The sequence below is a fragment of the Dipodomys spectabilis genome, unplaced genomic scaffold (genome assembly GCF_019054845.1).
Source record: "Dipodomys spectabilis isolate Male_0828 unplaced genomic scaffold, ASM1905484v1 ptg000628l, whole genome shotgun sequence".
Lineage (NCBI taxonomy): Eukaryota > Metazoa > Chordata > Mammalia > Rodentia > Heteromyidae > Dipodomys > Dipodomys spectabilis.
The window spans coordinates 918,815-939,792 of record NW_024871305.1 but is presented as its reverse complement, the minus strand read 5'-3'; the positions used below and the strand labels follow the sequence as shown (position 1 = coordinate 939,792).

Below are 20,978 nucleotides of genomic sequence, written 5' to 3'. Positions count from 1 at the left end.
AAAGATAATAACAGCAAGACTGCAGTGTCTTCAAACTAAGCCCACTCAACAATGACACTGACATCTGAGCTCAGTAGGGACAACATGCCACGGGGAAGGGAGACCATTCAGAGGAAGCAGGCTTAATGCTGGATGTCTACACAGGCCTATGATTCTAAGGAACATAGGCTAACTGAAGTCACTAGTAGAACCTCTCACTGAAGCCATCAAAAGAACACTGCCTTCCCACCCTCCCACCCATCCACTCTTGACCTGTCAATACCTAACACACTCAAGAGTGTTAAAAAGGGAAGCTATTGAGAGGACTGAGCCAGAAAATCAAGACATCACTGCTGGTAATGAAAAGGGGAGAGCCACGACTGTAGGCTCAGGCTGGGGTACAGGCCCCAGAGAAAGATCCTGGCAAGGGGCCTGGCTTGGGATGGACACACGCCTCACTTTCAACCAGCATGCTTCCGTCCTCTACTCTCCCAATGCCCGAGCTGTCAGCCTGCGCCTGTCTCCAGCTGGGTGACAGGGATGGTCACATGGCACTTACCATCACTGCAAGAGGCACTGCAGATATCCAGGTCCATGTGTGCACCACAAGCACAAAATACGCGGAGACAAGGCCTTCCTCTCCAAGTTTTCCCAACGACACAACTTAAATTCACTACTCTGATTAAAAATGGTCAAAGACAACTTCCCACAAAAGCCATGGGGTTTCAGGAGGGCAACTGTGTGACAAGGTAGTAAGAACAGCATGGAAAAGAGCAGACAGGTGTGAACAGGAGGACTAGCAGCAGGGTCGGAGAGAGGGAATATGAAATAAACACAGCTTCTACTACAGACACAGGAGGACCAGACCTGAGGTAAAGGTGCCAGCTGTAAATAAAGGTGAGCCAACAGGTTCTGACTAGAGTTGGCAAAAAGTGGCTGTGGGCCCAATCAAGTGCCACCTGTTTTTCTAAGTATGGTTTTACTGGAATACAGCCATGCCCATCAACTTCCACATAACTCATTGCTGCTTTCATGCCACAAGGCCAAAGCCAAGTAGCAGAGACTATCTGGCCACAAAGCTTGAAATGTTTACTCTCTGACCCCTAACAGAAAAAGTTTGCCAATTCCAGCCTAGAATTTCAAAGCCCTTGGAAGATGTGGATTTTATCTACTACTCAATACGATCTAGTGCAAACTACTGAGTAAAAAACTGCTAGGGAACTATTTGAACAGAAAAACAGACAAAAAGGAAGGCAATATCTGTGTGGTGCTCTTCCTACAGCCTCGCTCCACCACTGTAACTGCCGTGTGAACAGTCCTGTGTCACACCTGTCATTCCCTATGCCCTCACTCAGTGACAGGCAATGACCTAGGGCTCAGAAAAGGGAAGGCTCTCAGCCTGGGGGCAGGTCAGCTCAAACCCTGGACCCACTGATCTACATCAGAAGAGCTGGAGTGAAAAAGACGAAATGAAGGAAGAAGAGCGAGGAAACTGACAAGCTAGCAAGTGGGAATTAAGCAGAGATGTCAGAAATAGAAAGCAGGGGACCAGGAGGAACACATGCAAGGAAAATGAGAAAGCCTAACAGGACTGCACAGTAACTAGGGCTTTTGGGAGGAGAGGTATGGGAAGGGCAGTCCACCCACTGACAATTATATCTCACAACACACATTGCTATGCCACAGCCAATCCAGAACCTTGGACCTCTTGCAAGGGAAGAGTCATCTTCTAAGCTAAGCTATTCATTATTTATGTCTGCTCACCTACATAAACACCAACTTTACATAGTTTAGCCTCATACAATGTGGGGGGTGCTTTGCATTAGCTCCCTTTATCCTCCAGACAACCTGCCTTCCCTCAGCAGGTGCCTCAGCCCAGCCTGTCTAGCTGGCTTTGGTGCATGTCCACACCAAAAGCATGTGCACGCACGGAGAACAGACATTCAGTCTCTCCCCCACTGTACACAGCACAAGGAACATACGTCCAGCATTTCCTCTCTGCCTTGGTTAACTCAAACAGTTCTCCCAAGTCAATAACACAGGATGCTAAACACAAGAAATTACCTACACACATTAAACACAGAATAAAAATCAAAGGTGCAGGTAGAAAGAAAATTGAGATCTAAAGCCATACAGAGAGGCTAGTGGGCTGTGTTTCTTGCCACTTGGCTCCTGCTGCTCTCCTACTTGAGGTCTCTCACAAGCCGCTAAAACAGCAGGAAGCATTTTCTTACTCTGGAGCTTCATGGTGTATACCCCATCTTTCCAGAAAGGCAGGCATGCCTCTACTTCTCCTTGAACCCCCTGTGCTTTATATATAGTTATATTCTCAATACATACTCAGAACCCATTCCTTCCTAACAGTCATTTTCCTGACCTGTTTCAGGGAAGGTAGAAAGAATATTAAGAAATTTAGCACTATAGGGGAGGCGGGGAGGATGGGAAGGGATGGAAAGGGAAACAAAGGAAGAGATTACAATGCTTGATAAGAAATGTACTCATTGGGGCTGGAAGGTGGCTCAGTGGTAGAGCGCTTGCCTGCATGCATGAGGCCCTGGGTTCGATTCCTAAGCACCACATAAGTGAAAAGAAAAAAGCCGCAAGTGGCGCTGTGGCTCAAGTGGTAAAGCACCAGCCTTGAGCTGAATTGCTGAGGGACAGCGCCCAGGCCCAGAGTTCAGGCCCCACGACCGGACCAAAAAAAAAAAAGAAAGAAAAAAAGAAAGAAAAAAAGAAAGAAAAAAAAGAAATGTACTCATTTTCTTGCCCATGTAATTGTAACCCCTCTGTACAGTATTTTCACAATAAAAAAGAAATTTAGCACTATAATCGCTCTGGTACATCAACTTTGTAATAACTATTTTTAAAAAAGAAATAAATGGATTTGGGCCTTTAAATAGCTATTTGTAGCATTTAAAAAAAATAAAAGGGAGCTGGGAAGGTGGCTCAGTGGTAGAGCGCTCACCTAGCATGCTTGAGTCCCTGGGTTCGATTTCTCAGTACCACATAAGCAGGGGAAAAAAAAAAGCCGGAAGTGGCGCTGTGGCTCAACTGGTAGAGTCCTAGCCTTGAGTTGAAGAGCTGAGGGACAGCGCGCAAGCCCAGAGTTCAGGCCCCACAACTGCCCCCCCCCCCAAAAAAAAAAAAAAAAAGAAACAGAAGAATGGCCTTATGCTGACAACTGCTAAGCGGATTGGTAAATACTCAAGGTTTTCTTACACATTGTTGTTTTATTTAATTGACAATATTTGTTAACACAAAGTATTAGATACAAACAAGTATTTGTAGACATGCACAGACTGACATAATTTTTCAGTTGTTTCAGGGAAAGTATCCCAAAACCACTCTGTTGAGGCCACTTACCCATACAGAGGTCCATCGTTGCCAATAGCAGAAACCATGATAACATTGTTAGCAGTTAATTCCCACACCTACAAAATTAGCATGCATTTAGTTAATACAAGTATGCCACTCTAAACAGTCAACACATAATTATCGCTAAAACCCTGACTTCAACAATCTTCAAAAGGAGGAGCCTCTCCAAGGCAGTGTGGGCATGACAAGGTAGGCACATCTGGACACTAGTGTAGAGAGAGAACAGTACCCACGATGCAGGACTGAGCAGTGCAGGGCACACAGCTCACTAGCCTGGTTCAGGAAGACACGGTGTGGAGTGGAGGGGAGGGGAGCGGAGCGGAGCGGAGTGGAGCAGAACAGAGCAGAGGAGAACAGAACAGAACAGAGCAGAGCAGAGCAGCTGAGCAGAGCAAAGCCTATACAGGTTAGAAAGGAATTAACAGGCCTTTAACCCACTGGTTTATGACAAACAAGTCATTAAAGCTCATGTCACTATCTGTTTTCACAAAGCTGTCACTTGGGTAAGAAGCCACTAACCCACTGGAAATGACAGAGGTGGGAGACAAAAGAGTAGGAGCTACGCAATAACTTGACCAACCTTGTCAACAAAGGGGTGATCCATGAAGTCAGGGCCACCAATGCTGAGGTTTAGTACATCAATTTTCTTCAAGATGGCGTAGTTGAAGGCATCCAAAAACCAAGATGTGTAAGAAACCTAGTTAAATTAAAACACCTGCCAGTGTATCAGTGACCCTTTTTTTAGGATAAAGAATACGCTCTACATAAAGCATAGTGTGTGTGTGTGTGTGTGTGTGTGTGTGTGTGTGTGTGTGTGTGTGTGTGTGTGTGTGTGTGTGTGTGTGTGTGTGTGTGTGTGTGTGTGTGTGTGTGTGTGTGTGTGTGTGTGTGTGTGGTGAACTAGGGTTTGAACTCAAGGCCTCATACTTGCTAGGCTGGCACAATACCAACGAGCCATGCCCCTAGTTCTTCCATAAGTATCTTTTAAAACAACAACAACAAAAACCTCAAATAAATCTCAAGCACAAATAAAAAACACAAAGCACATTATTATCCATCCACCAGCAAGACCTATGGCAGGGTAGCCTTGAGCATGCCTGAAGTTTAAGAAACAGAAAACTTAGGAATCACTGAACACAGTGGGCCTGGAGCAAGGTCTTCAGAGCTCAAGGTAGGTCAAGGCAAGTGGTGGTAGAAGGGCAAAGTCACACAGAGACAGAAAGGACTAGGGCAAGGCTCCAGCACAAGTGGGGCACCAGAGGGAAGCTTGGCATCACTGACAGGCACTACTTATAAACACATTTTTACTTTTTACATTTCAGGACGGGTCCCATCAGTTTCAGGGGTCCTCAAACACCCACCTGGTTGTTGGTAAAGACCCTGAAGATATGAAGCTCTGCATCTGGGGCAAATCCTTGGCATTCTCTCATGCTGGCAATCACGCCTGCCACAAACGTACCATGGCCCAGACCTATGCCCACAGGAAGAAGAAGTCCTGTGAGACGCTGCCATTTTACAAGTGCAATGCTGCTGCCAAGCCGTCTATGTAAATGTCATTCTCCAGCCCCACGGGAGAACTTGGTGGTACTCCACTGTCCTATACCCAAACTGCTGCCACTGCCCCCGTGGGGCCCCCACCTGGCACCCCACCTCTGCTTCCCTACACCTCCTGAAATCTTCAGAAAAGCTTCTGTCATACAAAAAGGCACAAACAGGTGAAGTCTGACCACATAACTGTGGGCCATTAGCACACGGAAAAGCACACTCTGCCTGACATGGACAAGGACAGGAAGGAGCGACAGCCTGAGGCCCCCAGTGGCCACTCTCTGTAGGCTGACACCTACCATCATCCAGAGTCCGCTCATTGGTCCAGTTGGTTCTCTCCTTCACATTCTTAAAGTGGGGGTGCTTCTCGCTCAGCCCAGTATCAAAAACAGCAACCCTGACATTTGCACCTATTCCAAAATGAAGAAATACAAGATCATATTTGGAAACATCTTTCTAAATTTGTGTCTATAAAATCAAGTTATGCATTTTGGTGCATACTTGTAATCCTGGCACTTGATGGGGGTGGGGAGGAGGCAAAGGTTGAAGGCTTAAGTTCAAGGCAACTCTGAGCTACAGACACAGAAACAGACACACACAGACACAGACACACACAGACACAGACACACACAGACACACACAGACACAGACACACACACACAGACACACACACACACAGACACACACACACACACACACACACACACACACACACACACACACACAGAGTCTCTGAGAAAAATGTTGCTAGTGATTACAGAGAATTTCTCACTCTAAAAATAACTTTAAAAAAAACAGGAAAAGAAAATAATTTTACTAAAATGTCTGTCTAAGCTGGGTGCTGGTGGCTCACATCTGTAATCTTAGCTACTCAGGAGGCTGAGATCTGAGGATCGCAGTTCAAAGCCAGCCCGGGCAGGAAAGTCCGTGAGATTCTTATCTCCAATAAACCACTAGAAAACCGGAAGTGGTGCTGTGGCTCAAGCGGTAGAGCGCTCGCCTTGAGCTGAAGAGCGCAGGAACAGTGCCCAAGCCCAGAGTTCAAGCTCCACAAGCCCAGAGTTCAAGCTCCACGACCGAAAAAAAAATAAATAAAATGTCTGTCTACCAGGTATTAAATGTTGTGAAGTATCTCTGAGATGGTGAGGGTATCAGGATAAGAAACCACAAGAGAGGCAAATCTTCAACCAGGAGATTAAAGCCAAACCACCTGTGACAGTCTACAGGCAAGACTCTGGCTTATACTTGAATACGGGAAAAAAATTCTCACATTAGTTCAAGCAGGAATGTTCTGCATGATGGATGGTAAAACAATGGAACCTTATTGCTTTTATTTCAAAGATATGACCTTAATAGTTTCTCAGTCTGAAACAGATCAGCAAGGGGAGTCAGTCACTAAGTCATTCTACATACAAAGCACCAAACTCAAGTGATAAAAACTGATTTTCACAAAATTACACAAATCCAGGTGACCATCTTGCAACATGATCTCTTTCCTAGGAAGTACAGACCTCTACAGACTGCCAGCCAGCCCAGGCTTTGTGTGTATGTTGATAGGAAAGAAATGCTCTGCAATCTGCCCTTCTGGACTCAGGACACATCTGGTGCCATATAGAAAAGTCACAGACAGACACAGATGCCAGCTACCAGAAGTCAAAGACAGGTGTAGCTCACTGCATGCTGCTCAACAAACAGCAAGGACAAACACATAAGGTAGCACTGCACAAGACAGCCTCTGACAACAGACTTCTCACAGTCCCTACTGAGGGCACATACCTGTGTATCCCATCTGCCACAGCACATCTGCCTGTAATGTCTGAGCAACCTGGCGTGGAATGGCTCTCAGCAACCGTCTACTTGAATGCCTTCCAGTGGCATGCCAGAAACCAGAGCCCAGAGAGAGGCTGGCCCTCCTCAGGGGACGTGATGACTGCCACTTCTGGCTCCAGCGAGTTTCATTACAAGGCACAACAGGGTCCGCTGGAGCCAAGAAAGAGAACAATCAGAAAAAAGAGAAAAATACACCACACTTCAGCAGTGGTTCCTTGAAATCACATCTGAGGAGAAGTGGAATTCTCTCCTTTTTAGGATTTTTCTCAAAGCAGTAGAACCTATGTACTTCCCATACTATTCCCAAACTGTCCTCTACTTAGAATTTTCTAACCAAGGTAAGGCAAAACAGGACTAACAAATTTTAAGAAGTTTTGCTAGGTATGGTAGTACATGTCTATAATCACAGACTTGGGAGAAGATTTTGAATTTGAGGCCAACTTGGGCTATATAAAAAGTTCCATGCCAGACTGGATTACTTATTGAGACCATCTTTAAAAAAGAAAAAAAAAGTTCAATTCTGTTACTTCATTTTTCACTAGCAGCTTGTTCTCACTAAGCCGGAGAGGAATAAACTGGCCACAAGGAGGTCATGAAGCCTTACACTACTGCCTTGTGCAACAGAGAAAGGCTATGTTGGCTACTAAATCTATCTCTGGCTAAACCTTTTATTCTGGTGGAGGGAGGAAGGAGAGGGTTGGAAAAGGGTCTCATCTCAGGCTGGCCTTGAACTTGGAATCGTCCTGCCTCAGCCTCCTGAGGGCTGGGATACAGACCACAGGTATGCACCATCATGCCCAGCACATAAGGGCCTTCTAAAACTATGCATTGCTCAGTATACTAATATTCTTACCTGGTTAAATTTCACATTTCATAACCCAGAATAAGCAGAAGGGGGAGAAGGAGGGAAAATTTCTGAAGATAATGGAACAATTCTGTATCACAATGGACTATATCCTTTGGGGGAGGGGAGAAATGGGACATGAACTTAGGGCCTAGGCATTTCCCTTAGCTCAAGGCTAGTGCTCTACCACTTTGAGCCTCCCACTTCTGTTTTTTTTTTTTTGAGTGGTTAATTGGAGATAAGAGTCTCACGAGGACTTTTCTGCCTGGCCTAGTTTTGAGCTGTGATCCTCAGATCTCAGTCTCCTGAGTAGCCAGGATTACAGGCATGAGCCACTGGCACCTGGCTTGGACTGTATACTTTTGCCAAAACTTAGTTGCTAAGAATAATGCATTTTCCCATTTGTAAATCTATTTTTTTAATGGGAGAGAAAAGTGAAACAAATACAAGATTTCTTTTTCTTTCAGTAAGTTCATATTATAATGCATCATCCATTTTAAGAACAAACCTATACTAGCAGCTGTTTCTAACACAAATGACTCTCCCAGGCTTAGCAGGTGACTCCTAGAGAAAACAAAATGTGGAAGCCCACCCAAAGTCAGCTATGTGAAACAAGTGCTGGCCCAGCCTACACATCTCCTGCATGGCACTGCTGCTCTGCTTGCTAAGTCCCTTCAGAAATAACACTGGAGTTACCAACGCTCAATCAAGGGTCAGGCTCTCTGCTTCACCCTGAGTGACTCACACTGCACTTGGGCTATCAAATTCAGTTGTAACCTTCACTATTTAAGAACAATTTAGAAAACCTGTAGAGCCATCAAGGAACAGATACCTTCATAATACCTTTAAATACTGTCTTGTGGACAACAGGTTCATTTAGTCTGAGGGCTCATGGGATAGAACTAAGGCTGAAATCCAGGGCAGAACAGGATCATCCAAAACCAAGTGAAATGGTCTTCAAGTTAGAGGAAGAAACCATCACCATTCCACATCATTTACAATACTCTGCACACTCCTGAGCTATCTTTAAATGCCTGATTTCATTTAATCTTCCAGGAGCCCAGTAAGGGAGGTGGTAGATCCATTTTAGGGATGAGGAAAAAAAAGCTTCAGTGAAAAGGAGTTTACTGCTCAAGAGCACCACTAAGGGTAAGAAGAGCAGAGGCTCTCTGTGTCTTTGTGGAATGATGCACATAGGACCACCACCAGGACAGTGTAGGGTTCCTGTGCTAAAACATTCTAGAGTGCTCTATGATGAAAAAAACAAAATACAGATGAGTTCAAGTAAATACAATGTATGCAAACTGGCCAACTATCCCAGGTTTAATTTGATTTTCCTGGATCATTTTAGGGTACTATCGCCTTTTAAGGAGAAAAAAATAACACAAAACATCTGGACTAGCAGAAAGGACTCTGAAGAAGTTAGATCCCAGAAGTCTGCAGCTGAGTCAAGAACTAGCTTCCAACACTGTATGTTAACTTTTCAAAAAATGCATGCACGAGGCTCCTGACCTAGTATGTGACAGATATCCCTTTTAGTGAAGGAAAGGACAATAAACAGGACTAGCTAAAGCAGCTAAAACTATTTTCCTGGTTCATGATGAAGAGGACGGCCCTTTTGGTGATATACACTTTCGAAAACACTGCATGGTAGTTTGAACTTTTTATCTGAGGATAACTCTATGCTGACCTGAACAACTGGGATGGAGTGGCAGCTGTGGCCTTGGAGCCAACATGGGGAGCCAGACCCCCTTCCCCTCATCCCTGTGTCCGGCCCAGCTGAGGCACAGTTGTTCATAGACAGGAGGCTGGGACAGAAACAAATTAAAACCCAAGAAAAGATATTTTATAACAAAAACGTATGCTGAGAAAGCCAAACTCAGGCAAAGAGGAGACACAAAGGTAAGGTCTATGGGGAAGGTGGCACATGTCCCAGCACTCAGAGACTGAGGCAGGACTGACTCTCAGACCAGCCTGGGCTATACAGCAACACTGTGTCACCAGAAAAAAAAGACAAGGTTGTTTCCCCTTCAGTAGTTTAGGGGCCCCAAGGCGATCCTAGACAGAATCCCTCCTGACAGAAGCAATCGCACCTCAACTGCAGAGCCTCAGGCTTCCTTTACCGCAAAGCCACAGAGCCGCATTGTACATGCCAGCCAGTAACATGTGGTAACACACCGCACTGCCTCCATGCTTCCTGCAGTGTGAACCTCAAGGGGACTGAAGAGGCCCGGTACTCACGCTCAGCAAATTTCAGGGAACGGAAGACCCTCCTCTGGGGTGTCACCCGCTTGATGTTGGGGTGGCCCTCAAGCGTCAGCAGCCCTGCCTTCTGCTTTTCTTTGATCTGAATCACCTCGAAGTCACTAGGGTAGTCACTGGAGGGATTGTTCCGAGGTATAATTCTCCAGTTGTCCACTTCACTGCTCTTCAGGGCGCTTGAAATAAATGAATTTCTAGCTTTGGCTGTAAAGTAGCCGTTGAAAGCCACAATATATTCTGAAATCAATGATCACAAAGAAAAACAAGGATATATGTGTATATAACAAAGTACATGTAATATGAACTTCCACCAGTAAAAGAAAGTAGCCCTGAAAGCCCAGAGTAAACAGAACAGATGGAAAGGAGTCTGGAGCCTGGAGAGTGCTTCAGAGCTCTGAATTAAGCCAATTTCACAATACACCATTCAAAACTATACTCCTATGAGAGTTTTATCAGTTGTTGCTGTTGTTTTTTAACAATACTTTTTATCTAAGTAAGTATGAACTTACAATGAAAAATAGTTTTTCAAAAGGAAAAGGAATTTAGGGAGTCAAGTGATCTTTTTTCATTTTGCTAAAAATGAACATACAACTGGAGAGTAGATGAAATGGCCTATTTGCTTAGCTATCACATTTGGACAGTTGGGCTTTAGAACATGCACTCAGCAACTCCAAGCACCAGTGCTCCTGGCTACAAGGGTATTTGTTCCACAGAATCAAGTAGCCTGTGTTTCTCACAAGCAACCCGTCCTGGGAAAAGACTTGATTGAAGGTAAGCCTTCATGTAGTGTGTGCTCATCTCATTAGACGTCTACTGTAGAAAATCAGAACAAGTTCCCTGGCAACAGCAGAGGGTTGGGGCTAACACTTCAGAAACACCATTACCATATTCCACAACTGTTGAGGAAAATTCCACCTTCAAAGTCAGATGGGAACAGCCAGGGCATGGCACTTTTTCAAACGCTTTCTTCTCCAGCCTGTCACCCAGATGTTTCTTCCCACAGAGCAAAACCACTAGCAAAAGCAGCCAGACATTGACAAGCTTCATGGTCACAAGTGAATAAAATTGCTAAAATCCAACCACACTTTTTCTTCCTTGATCAAAAATGAACTTGTGTTTTGGCTAAATGCTGCAACTTTACTGGTCAACCATCCTACAGTCTTGTCCAACGTAAATAGAAGTTAAGTCCCATGGCCATCCGCAGCTTGGCCCGTAGGGAGGCTTTCATTTCTTCCTCCGCTTCTTCTCCATTTTGGACAGAAGGCTGCTGTCATTCGGACCGACACCACTGAGTCCTCGACTCCATCTGCACAGAGCCAAGTCAAGCAGAACTCAGCCAATATCACCGTGTGACGTGATCTCTGAAGCAAAAAGAGGAACACAAGCATTAGGAGCACCTGAGAGAGGCAGGCATGATCCAGTGACAGCTGCAATTAAGACTAAAGGAACAAAGGGTCCCAATAATAAGACATCCTATTTCATTTCTGTTCATGAGTCACTTGTTTCATAGAAACAAGCTTTAATTAAAATAAAGCAAGGACAGTAAATGTAAAAGTGGCACAAACCAGCCTAAGAGAATTGTAGACATCAGAAGCCTGAGCACACAGACCACAAGCAGCCAGGCACACACAGGAGGAGGCGGAGGCTTGTTCGGATTCTGTGTAGCTCCTGTTACCTGTAACTCACCACCAGGCCATCTTACCAATACGCTCCTAATTCCCAACCAATTTCACCAAGTTTTCAGGAAAACTCAGTTTATGAACATTATTTTCTGCTGTAAAATTAATACCTAATGGCAAGCTAGTTTCTATCAAATCCATTTTAACACAATCTTTAAGAGACAGTGTAGCCGGGCACTGGTGGCTCACGTCTATCATCCTAGCTACTCAGGAGGCTGAGATCTGAGGATCGTGGTTCAAAGCCAGCCCAGGTAGAAAAGTCCGTGAAACTCATCTCCAATAAATCACCAGAAACCCGGAAGTGGCGCTGTGGCTCAAGTGGTAGAGTGCTTGCCTTGAGCTGAAGAGCTGAGGGACAGTGTTCAAGCCCAGAGCTCAAGCCCCATGACCGACCAAAAAAAAAAAAGAGACAGTGCATTAAAAGTGTTCAGACTGTAAAATATTTCCTGCCAATTACACGAAAAGTGCATAGAAAGGTTTTTACTGTCATTAGACTTGTTTTGCCAAACCCTCAAACTTAAAAAAACATTTAACCTGCTAAATCTGTTATAAAACCAGATCAGCCCTTTATTGGAACTGACATAAGAGGACAGCTTTGGAGGCAAGCTATTGCTAAAGAATGTTATTTCAGTATTAAATTATTCATGGTACAGGTATCTTTCAAAATATATGAATTGTAGAAGAAAGGAAAAAAATCAGTCTTCCCAATGAACACAGCAAAAAATTATACATAAACAAACACACACACACACACACACACACACACACACACACACACACACACACACGCTAAGTACAGTGGCTCATGCCTATAATCCAACTACTTGGGAGACTGGAGGGGGATGCTGGTTTATGGTCATCCCAAGCAAAAAGTTAGCAAGAAACTGCACTTCAACTAACAGGCTGAGTTATACGATAGTCCCAGCTACTTGGGAAGATGTGTATATACATAGAAGGACAAAAATCTGAGACTCTTTCTAAAAAATAAGTAAAAGGCCTAGATACATGTCTCAAGTGGTAGTGTTTACCTAACATGTGTGAGGTTCAAACTCCAGTACTGAAAGAAAAAAAAGAAATGCTGGCTGTGGTGTTACTAGAAAACCCAGCTACACTGATGAACGTGAGACAAATAATGCAGGAGGAAGAGGGAGTGGGGAGAGGACAGGCGAAGAAGCATCAGCCACCTCTCTAGCCAGGGGTTAAATCCTGGCAGAAAGCCACACTTTAGAGCAACAAGGGTTCAGCTTCTGCCCCTATCCACATGCTGGACACCTCCACAAACAGAAGGAGAAGTTTGAGGCCCTCCATTGCTGCCATGAGCAACTACTCTGGAAAGCCTCTACTGCTAGGAAACTGACAGCTGCCCTGTGGACCTCAGCAGAAAGAACTACTACAATGTCAAGAAGAGCACAATACACCATGGAGAAGGAGCCTAGGATTCCTATTGTCACCCCAACACTTGCTAGGAACCCACCCAGACTTTGTGTGTCTTTATGCTGGGCATTTCCCACAATGGGGGAATCAAAGAATGTGATTTCATGAAGCATATACCCAGCTTAAAGATTACTGGTCAAATGATAATACTAAATGATAACACAAAAATGGTAGCATGCTAACAACCTGGAATGTCTAAAAGATTTAAATGGGTCCCTCACTGTGTCTTTTTTTTTAATGAAGAAAACAAATCTCAGAACTCTTCTGCCTCAAACTAAAGAATCTATGACCTGCCAGGTGCCAATGGCTCATGCCTGTAATCCTAGCTAGCAGGAGGCTGAGATCTGAGGATCTCAGTTCAAAGCCAGCCCGGGCAGGAAAGTCTGTGAAACTCTTATGTCCAATAAACCACCAGAAAACCAGAAGTGTTAGCCTTGAGCTGAAGAGCGCAGGGACAGCACTCAGGCCAAGTTCAAGCCCCATGCCTGGCCAAAAAAAAAAAGAATCTATGATCTATTTGGACAACATAATAGAACACTGGAAGAAATACCATCAAAACTGTAGGCCAACTGGGTTAAAACCACTTTGATTCTAAACAGTTCACTTACAGAAAAAGAGAACGAACTTGTACTGTGCTGTGGTCTATGTGGAAGGGAGCTGTGTGTCCTCATGACTCAGGCAGGAGCCTGACTTGAAAAGAAAGAAATAAGTCAGGCACTAGCCAGGCAGAAACAGGAAATTCAGGAGTTTGAAGCCAATCTGAAAAAAGGAAAAGGGGAAGGTAAAAGGGAAAAAAAAGGAAGGAAGAAAAGAGTACAAGAAATAAGCTAGAGGTTTTTAAATGAAGAGACTTCATAAGGTAAACAATTCTCCCCCAAATTAAGAAAAAAAATAGTACTTTAAGAGGGTTCCAGAAAATCAATGTAATTTTAGTGCTTCCCAAGTTCAGACACTGCCAGGTGCTGCAGAGCACACAAGCACATCGGGGGCAGATTCCTCTAGGTGGGATACAGCACAGGAGGCCGACCCTAGCTCACACAGCCAAATCAGAAGCACAAAAGGAAAACGGCAGAGAGCTGAGACTAGGGCATCAGGGAAGCTGAGCTGACACAGTCCCTGCTGAATGGAAGGAGGGAGACATTGCAGCCAGCTTCTGCGGAACTAAGCTGAGGAGGAGTGGAAGGGAGAGAGGCTAGGAAGGCCAGGTATAGGAGTGACAGAGCCACGGATGGCCAGCAGAGCCACTGCTCCTGCTTGGCCTGAGTTGCCCTGTTCCAGGGAATAAACCCAGCAGAAACCTCTGACCTCAAAGATGACCTTCCAGATAAGAAGCCCAGAAAGTGAAACATAGCAGTTAGCTACTGATAATTGTGTATTTGGAAGGAAGAAAGATAAGGGGAATAATCTGTGCAACTGGAGAAGGTACTGATCATGAGGGTCCTGCAGGTCAGTCCCAGACTTGTCCAGTGTACTTGAAAATGCAGACTGCCTCTAGTCATTCATGTAAACAACTGAGCCTCCCAGGAGCCCCACAGAACCAAGGCTGGCATGCATAAGCCCTGACACAGGCTTGCTGAAGCCACACAGAGTGTGTACACAGTGTGAACATGTGTAACGAAATTCTAACTTCTTCCTTTCCTCCCTTTCTGAATACATATGCTAAGGACAAGAAGGTGGGTGTTCTAAAGAGGGGTACACAGGGAGCTGGAGAATGGGCAGATGAGGACAGCATTGCACAAGCTATGAATTATGGCAGGGAAGACTAAGCTGGTTTGATCAAATAATATTAATAACTAACAAGCAACAGGAAGAAGTCAGAAATGAAAAACAACTGCCAGGCATAGTGACACCTATAATCCCAGCTCCTCAGAAGGCAGAAGCAGATGGATCATGTGGATCATACACTCAAGGGCAATTTAAGCAAGGTTAGCAACAGTCTGTTTCAAAAAAACCAAAACAAAAGGACTAGCCAGGCACTGGTATCTCACACCTGTAATCCTAGCAACTCAGGAGGCTGAGATCTGAAGATCATGATTTGAAGCCAGGCCAGGCAGAAAAGTCCCCATGAGACTCTTTTATCTCCAATTAACCACTCAAAAAACCTGAAGTAGAGCTGTGGCTCAGAGTGGTAGAGTGCTAGCCTTGAGCTGAAGAGCTCAGGGACAGCGCCCAGGCCCTGAGTTCAAGTTGCACAACCACTCCCCTCCAAAAAAAAAAAAAAAAGATTGGGTGCAGCTCATGTGGTAGAGAACTTGCCTATTAAGCACAAAGCCCAAAGGTTTAGTCCCCAATAATAGATGATGAAAATTAGATGGATGAATGGAATGATGCAGTGTTTCCATATAACCTTGTCATCCTTCTGAATATTTTAAATGATCACTAGATGGGCTGTGACATCTAATACAACACAGATACTATGTGAGTGGTTGTTATGCAGCACTGTCTAGAAATGACAGCAAAAGAAAGTTACATAATCAGACCAATATGATTTATTCCCTAGGTCTATCTGACTATCAACTGATTGAACCCATGGACATGGAACTGGGACATGGGCTGACCATCTATCTCATTCTAAGGAGATGGCACTTCCTCTAGAAACATTCACACTCAAGAAGACTTTTGGCCAGGCCTGGTGGCTCACAACTATAATCTTAGCTACTTAGGAGGAACAGAGCTGAGGAATTGGGTTCAAAGCCAGCCCAGGGAAGGGAAAAACCAAGACTTTTACTTTCAATTAACCACCAAAAAGCACAGCTTTTGAGGCATGGCTCAAGTGGTAGAGCAGTGGTAGAGGGAAAAGAAGCTAAGTGAGAATGCCCTGGCCCTGAATTCAAGCCCTAGTAGTAATGACACACAACACAAACCCTGTTAAAATTAACCTGGGTTTGTATGATTAACATTATAAAAGTGATATCTTTAAAAAAAAAAGTTGAAGTACTCAGTATATAATAAGTTTAAGAATTCAGCTAACCCAAACAGCATGAGGGTGCATACCTGTAATCCCAGGACTCAGGAGGCTGAGGCAGGAGTATTTCAAGTTCCAGGCCATCCTGGGCTACAAAGTGAGACCCTGTCTCAAAAACAAAACAAAACAAATTCAAGCCAGGTATGTATGGTGGCTCATGCCTGTAATCCTAGATATTCAAGAGGCTGAGATTGAGAGCACCACTGTTTAAAGCCAGCTCAGGCAAAAAGTTCAGAAGACTCCACCTCAACCAATTTTAGCTGGGCATGGTGGCTTGTCCCTGTCATCCCTGCTACAGCTACAGAAGGCATAAACAGAAGCAAGGGCCCAGCCAGGGCAAAAGTGAGACCCTATTTTTAAAAATAACAAAAGCAAAAATGGCTGGGGTGTTGGCTTAAGTGGTGGACCACCTGCCTAGTATGCGTGAGGGTCCCAAGTTCATCATACTGCCACCAATAAATGAATAAATAATACAATTCAACAAACCTAATAATAGATGTAATCTAATGTGTTACTGGTAAATATAAAAAACAAAACTGTTAGAACGTTTGTTAGAACAGCAATTTTCCAAAACCCTTAAAATGTACATAGCTTCAGGGTTTGGCCTAATAAATCCAGTAATAGCAAAAACCTGACACTAATGGATCATTTCTTATGTGGCCAGTGCTATTCTAAGTAATTTGCATGTATAATTCATTTAATCATCACAACAGCCTGCTATTGTAATATTTTCAGAAGAGATATCAGGCCCAGGGGAGCTAAGCCACTTGCCCAGGACCCCATGCCATGCTAGCAAGAGGGAAAGCTAGCTGGGAACTGAAACCTTCTGTCTGCAGAGGACACAGAGTTAGAAGGAGGAGCCTGCCTTTCTAAAATCCTCTGAACTCCATCCCAACACGTGAACCTGAAAGCATATAACCATTTACGACTGAGGACACAATAAAAATGGGAAAAATTAGAGATCATCTAAATGTGCAATAGTAGGGAAAGTTGAAATAATTATGGTTCATCTACACTAGGGAATGCTGTGCAGCAATTTTAAACTGTCCTGACAGAAGCCTAAGAAAAAGGCACCCTTTGAAAACGTTCACCATCTCGCTGGCTCCCACTGGTATATCATCTTCTCTTGGGCCTAATTAATGTGCTTCTGGATCTACCAAGGCTAATTAGATTTAATTTCTAGGAATTCTTGATGTACAAGATCTCTTGTAGGTGCATAAAAGGAATACCTAAAAGACGATCTTTCATGAGCCTGACTGTTCCTCTAACCCACCTGTCATATGAGCGACTCAGGAGAGGCTGAGATGTGAGGATCGCCATATGAATAAGACCAGGCAGTTAAGTCCTATGCCCATGAGATTCTTATCTCCACTTAGTTGCCAAAAAGCCAGAAGTGGAGCTGTGGCTCAACCAGTAGACTGCTAGCTATGAGCAAAAAAGACTCAGGGACAGCGCCCAGATCCTGAGGAATAGCACAAAAAAAAAAAAAAAAAAAAAAAGGAAAAAGGAAATTACATCAAATACTAAATGAATGAAAAAGACATAGTTCAAATCCCATGTACCAGAAATAAGACAGGATGAAATGTGTGTAAAATGACACAAAATAAAGAAAATTTATTACCTTGGTAAACAAATGGTCTTCCTGTCTGTCAGTTAATATCTGCTCTAAGATTCTTTACTTATAATTAGCATAATAGAAGAATATCACAAAGACTATACTTTTGGTGTAACTTAAAGACATCGGAAATTATCTGGAAATACTTTTAAGACCTAATTCAGGTAGAGGACATTATTTGTATCACAGGGATAATCATCTAATTATGAAGCCAAGTCTTGCATTCTAATAAGCTAGTTACTGAGATAGCTCCAGGAAGAATGAATGTTTAAGCCATGCAAGGGTACTAACCACTTTAATTAAAAGCTGGCTACATAGCTACCACTTCCCTAACTAATTACATACTTGAAATATTACCATTGTTTAACAGGCTAGCAATTAAGCAATGTCAGTACATACTATCTTAAAATAAAGGTATATACTTAAAAATCTTAAAATAAAGGTATATACTTAAGTCTGATTGAACTATTTCTTCTGGCACATTCTGACCATCAGTAAGTTGCAGGGTTTTTTGTTGTTATGTGTGAGTGTTTTGGGGTCTCATGCTTATTGGACAGTCACTCTACTCTTTGAGTTATGCCCCCTCAACACTTCCTGCTAGTTGGTTTTCAGACAGTTATTCTTCAAACTTTTGTAGCTAAGATAGCAGACATGCACCAACAGGAGATGAGATCTCCTTAACGTTTGCTCAGGCTGGCCTGGAACTGGACTCACCTCTTGAGTAGCAGGGATTACAGTTATGCACAATAACACCTGGTGTTTGTTTTTTGTGGGGTTTTTTTGTTGTTTTTTTTTTTGTCAGTCATGGGGCCTGAACTCGGCCTGGGCACTGTCCCTCAGCTCTTCAGCTCAAGGTTAGCGCTCTACCACTTGAGCCATAGCTCCACTGCCGGCTTTTTCTGCTTATGTGGTGCTGAGGAATGAAACCCAGAGTCTCATGCATTCAAAGCAAGCACTCTACCACTAAGCCACCTTCCTAGCCCTGTTTTTTTGTTTTTGAGACAGGGCCTTACCAGGTCACCAAAGCTGGCCTCAAACGCACTATGTAGCTGAAAATAGCCCCCAACTCAAAATCATCCTGCCTCAACCTCCTGAATGTTACTACGTCTAATTTAGTTCTATATTTAAAAAAAAAAAAAAGGAAGAAAGAAAAAGAAAGAGATCTGTACTGTAGCCCTTGTGTCAACAGATAACCCTGGGTTTACTGTGTCATTGACTTTTATGTTATTTATATAGCCATCCTACATCCTTCATGTATTTCTCGATTCCTAGCAGCCTTTGCTTATCCTTTGATCATCTGGCAATACCAGCCACATGAAGTGCCTCCAAACTATCTACTTTCCTCATTTTAAATTCATTTCTTTAAGCAAAAAGACATTGTCAAGATTAATAAATATAGCAAAAAGATCTCTGCAACATGTCAGAACAAACTAGTCCACAAAGGAAGACATACCAGCCTTTTTTTTTTTAATCACTTCCTAAACCTGCCTCAAAGACAAAGAAAGGGAAGAGACCCTTCATCTCTTTTTATCCAAATACCAAACCTAAGTTCTGGCTTCTTGTTAGTACTTCAGCTCACCAATCTGCTAATAAAATACGACTCCCTCCTGAAGTAAGAACTTGCTATAAACCCTTTGAGAGGGAGAGGTGCAGGTCACTAACTAGGTCCTTCTAGTTGTGTTACTCTCTTTGTCTGTCACCCTGTGGCAGCCACACAAATTGAAAGGCAGCAGTCCAGCCAGACAGATGGAAGAGAACCAAAGAACACAGGAATTGGGAGCGATAATGAAACTCATTCCTAGTGTTCCCAAGGTTCTTCAAGCGCTGCCTTAGAGCTCACTTTTTTAGAAACAACCACCCTTGATTATAAGGGGTGTCTGGGAATTCAGTAGAGACTTCAGGGACAGAGGTGGATTGGGCCATCAGCTCCCACCATCAGCTCCTGCCATCATCGACTAGAGCAGAAAATTTTGCTGGGGAAAAAGTGTTCCGCGTGGTTGAACAACCTGTGTGCTCTCCATCTGACAAACGCCCTTCCACAATAACAAGGGAGGAGCACTGACGGACGCACCTTCAACACCTGGCTCTGCGGGAAGGCTGCCAGACCCAGAGGCCACAGGCAGGAGATGCTGAGTGCAAAAGGCAACCCTGGGAAAGCCGGCCGGAAATGGGGGCCGACGGCAGGCGGGTGCCAGGCGTCTCTGGGGTGGCAGGACGTGGTCCCACAGTGGCTCGCGGGGCCGACCGCACCACGCGGCACATTCACTCGGAGTCAGGTGAGTAACGCTGGCGAGTACGCTTGAAAAGGGGGCTTTACGGCCCGACGCCCCGTAGGACGAGGCCCGGGGGCGGGGCCGCGGCTCGGGGCCGACTTCAAACCCCCGGGAGCACAAGGAAAGGAAGTCTCCGGTCTCCGACTGCGGCCGGGGGGCGGCGTCACTCCGCGCGGGGAGCCGCGAGCCGCGGGCTCCGCGTCCAGCGCGGGGCGGCCGTCCGCCGAGGTCGGCGCCGGGGCCCGCGCGCGCGGGCTGCTGCCACCCGGCGCAGGGCCGGGAGACCCCCGCCGGACCTCGCGCCCGCCTCCCCGGCTCCCGCAGGCGGGCAGCGGCCGGGGCCGGGCCCGCCGCCTCGCCCCGCTCAAGTGTACCTCACGGGAAGAGATGGCGAACCGGCCCGGGGGTCCGAACGGCGCGCGGCCGCCCGGGGCCGTGGTCCGCCCGCCCGCCCGCCCGCTCGGCCGCCCGGGGCCGTGGTCCGCCCGCCCGCCCGGCCGGCCGCCGCAGTGCGGGGCCGCGGGGAGCACGGCGGCCTCGGGCCCCGGCCCCGGGCGCGGCCTCTGAGGCGCAGCGGCGGGACGGCGGGACGGCGGGACGGCGGGCGCGGCGCGCGGATGACGTACCTGCCGCCGCCTCAGGCTCGGGGTCGGCGGGCCCGGAGAAACGGCGCCTCCGCCGCAAACGCGCCTCGGCTCTCCATTCGGGGCTGTTTACTCACAACTCTCGCGAGACTTGGCCCGTGGTGTAGCGGGGAGACCCACGGCGGACGGCGTCCACCCTGCGTGCCCTGCGTACCCTGCGTGCGCGCTCCAGGCGCCGGGGGCCGCGGGGAGGGACGGAGGTCTCGCGGCGTTTGAGGCCCGGGGCTGCGCGCGGGGCTGCGGGCGGGCGGGCGTGGCCGGCGGCGGCGAGGGCGCACCTGGGCCCTCCGGGGCCGGAAGTGCTCTTCTGGGATCAGCCCAGGTCGAGGGGTCACACAGCCTCCACCCGCCCCCCCGCCCCTCCCGGAACCTAGGGACCAGCAAGCGCCGGGTAAAGGGTCCCGCCCGGGCTACCACCGTTCCCAGCCCTACCGCAACCTCCCAGACCAGGGTCCCCGTACAGAAGAGGATCTGCAGTCCCGCGAAGCGGAGCTATTTGAAATAGAAACAGCCAAAGGCAGCGGCTGAACCGG

General features: G+C 45.9%; 1 protein-coding gene across 3 annotated transcripts in view; it reads right to left on the bottom strand.

Annotated features, from left to right (window-relative positions):
- Mbtps1 (membrane bound transcription factor peptidase, site 1) overlaps positions 1-20,559 on the bottom strand; it is a 57,152-nt gene extending 36,593 nt beyond the window's left edge. For 2 of the 3 annotated variants that reach the window (XM_042671435.1, XM_042671433.1), the window contains exons 1-8: positions 20,428-20,557; positions 10,720-11,196; positions 9,815-10,072; positions 6,676-6,879; positions 5,199-5,309; positions 4,716-4,825; positions 3,935-4,051; positions 3,343-3,410 (exon numbers count right to left, since the gene is read on the bottom strand). In XM_042671435.1, the coding sequence (XP_042527369.1) occupies positions 3,343-3,410; positions 3,935-4,051; positions 4,716-4,825; positions 5,199-5,309; positions 6,676-6,879; positions 9,815-10,072; positions 10,720-10,882 (1,031 nt within the window). In that variant the 5' untranslated portion in view covers positions 10,883-11,196; positions 20,428-20,557. Of the gene's footprint in view, positions 1-3,342; positions 3,411-3,934; positions 4,052-4,715; positions 4,826-5,198; positions 5,310-6,675; positions 6,880-9,814; positions 10,073-10,719; positions 11,197-20,427 lie in introns of all 3 variants that reach the window. The other variant, XM_042671436.1, reaches the window with a different exon arrangement.
- Positions 20,560-20,978: the final 419 nt, after the last annotated feature.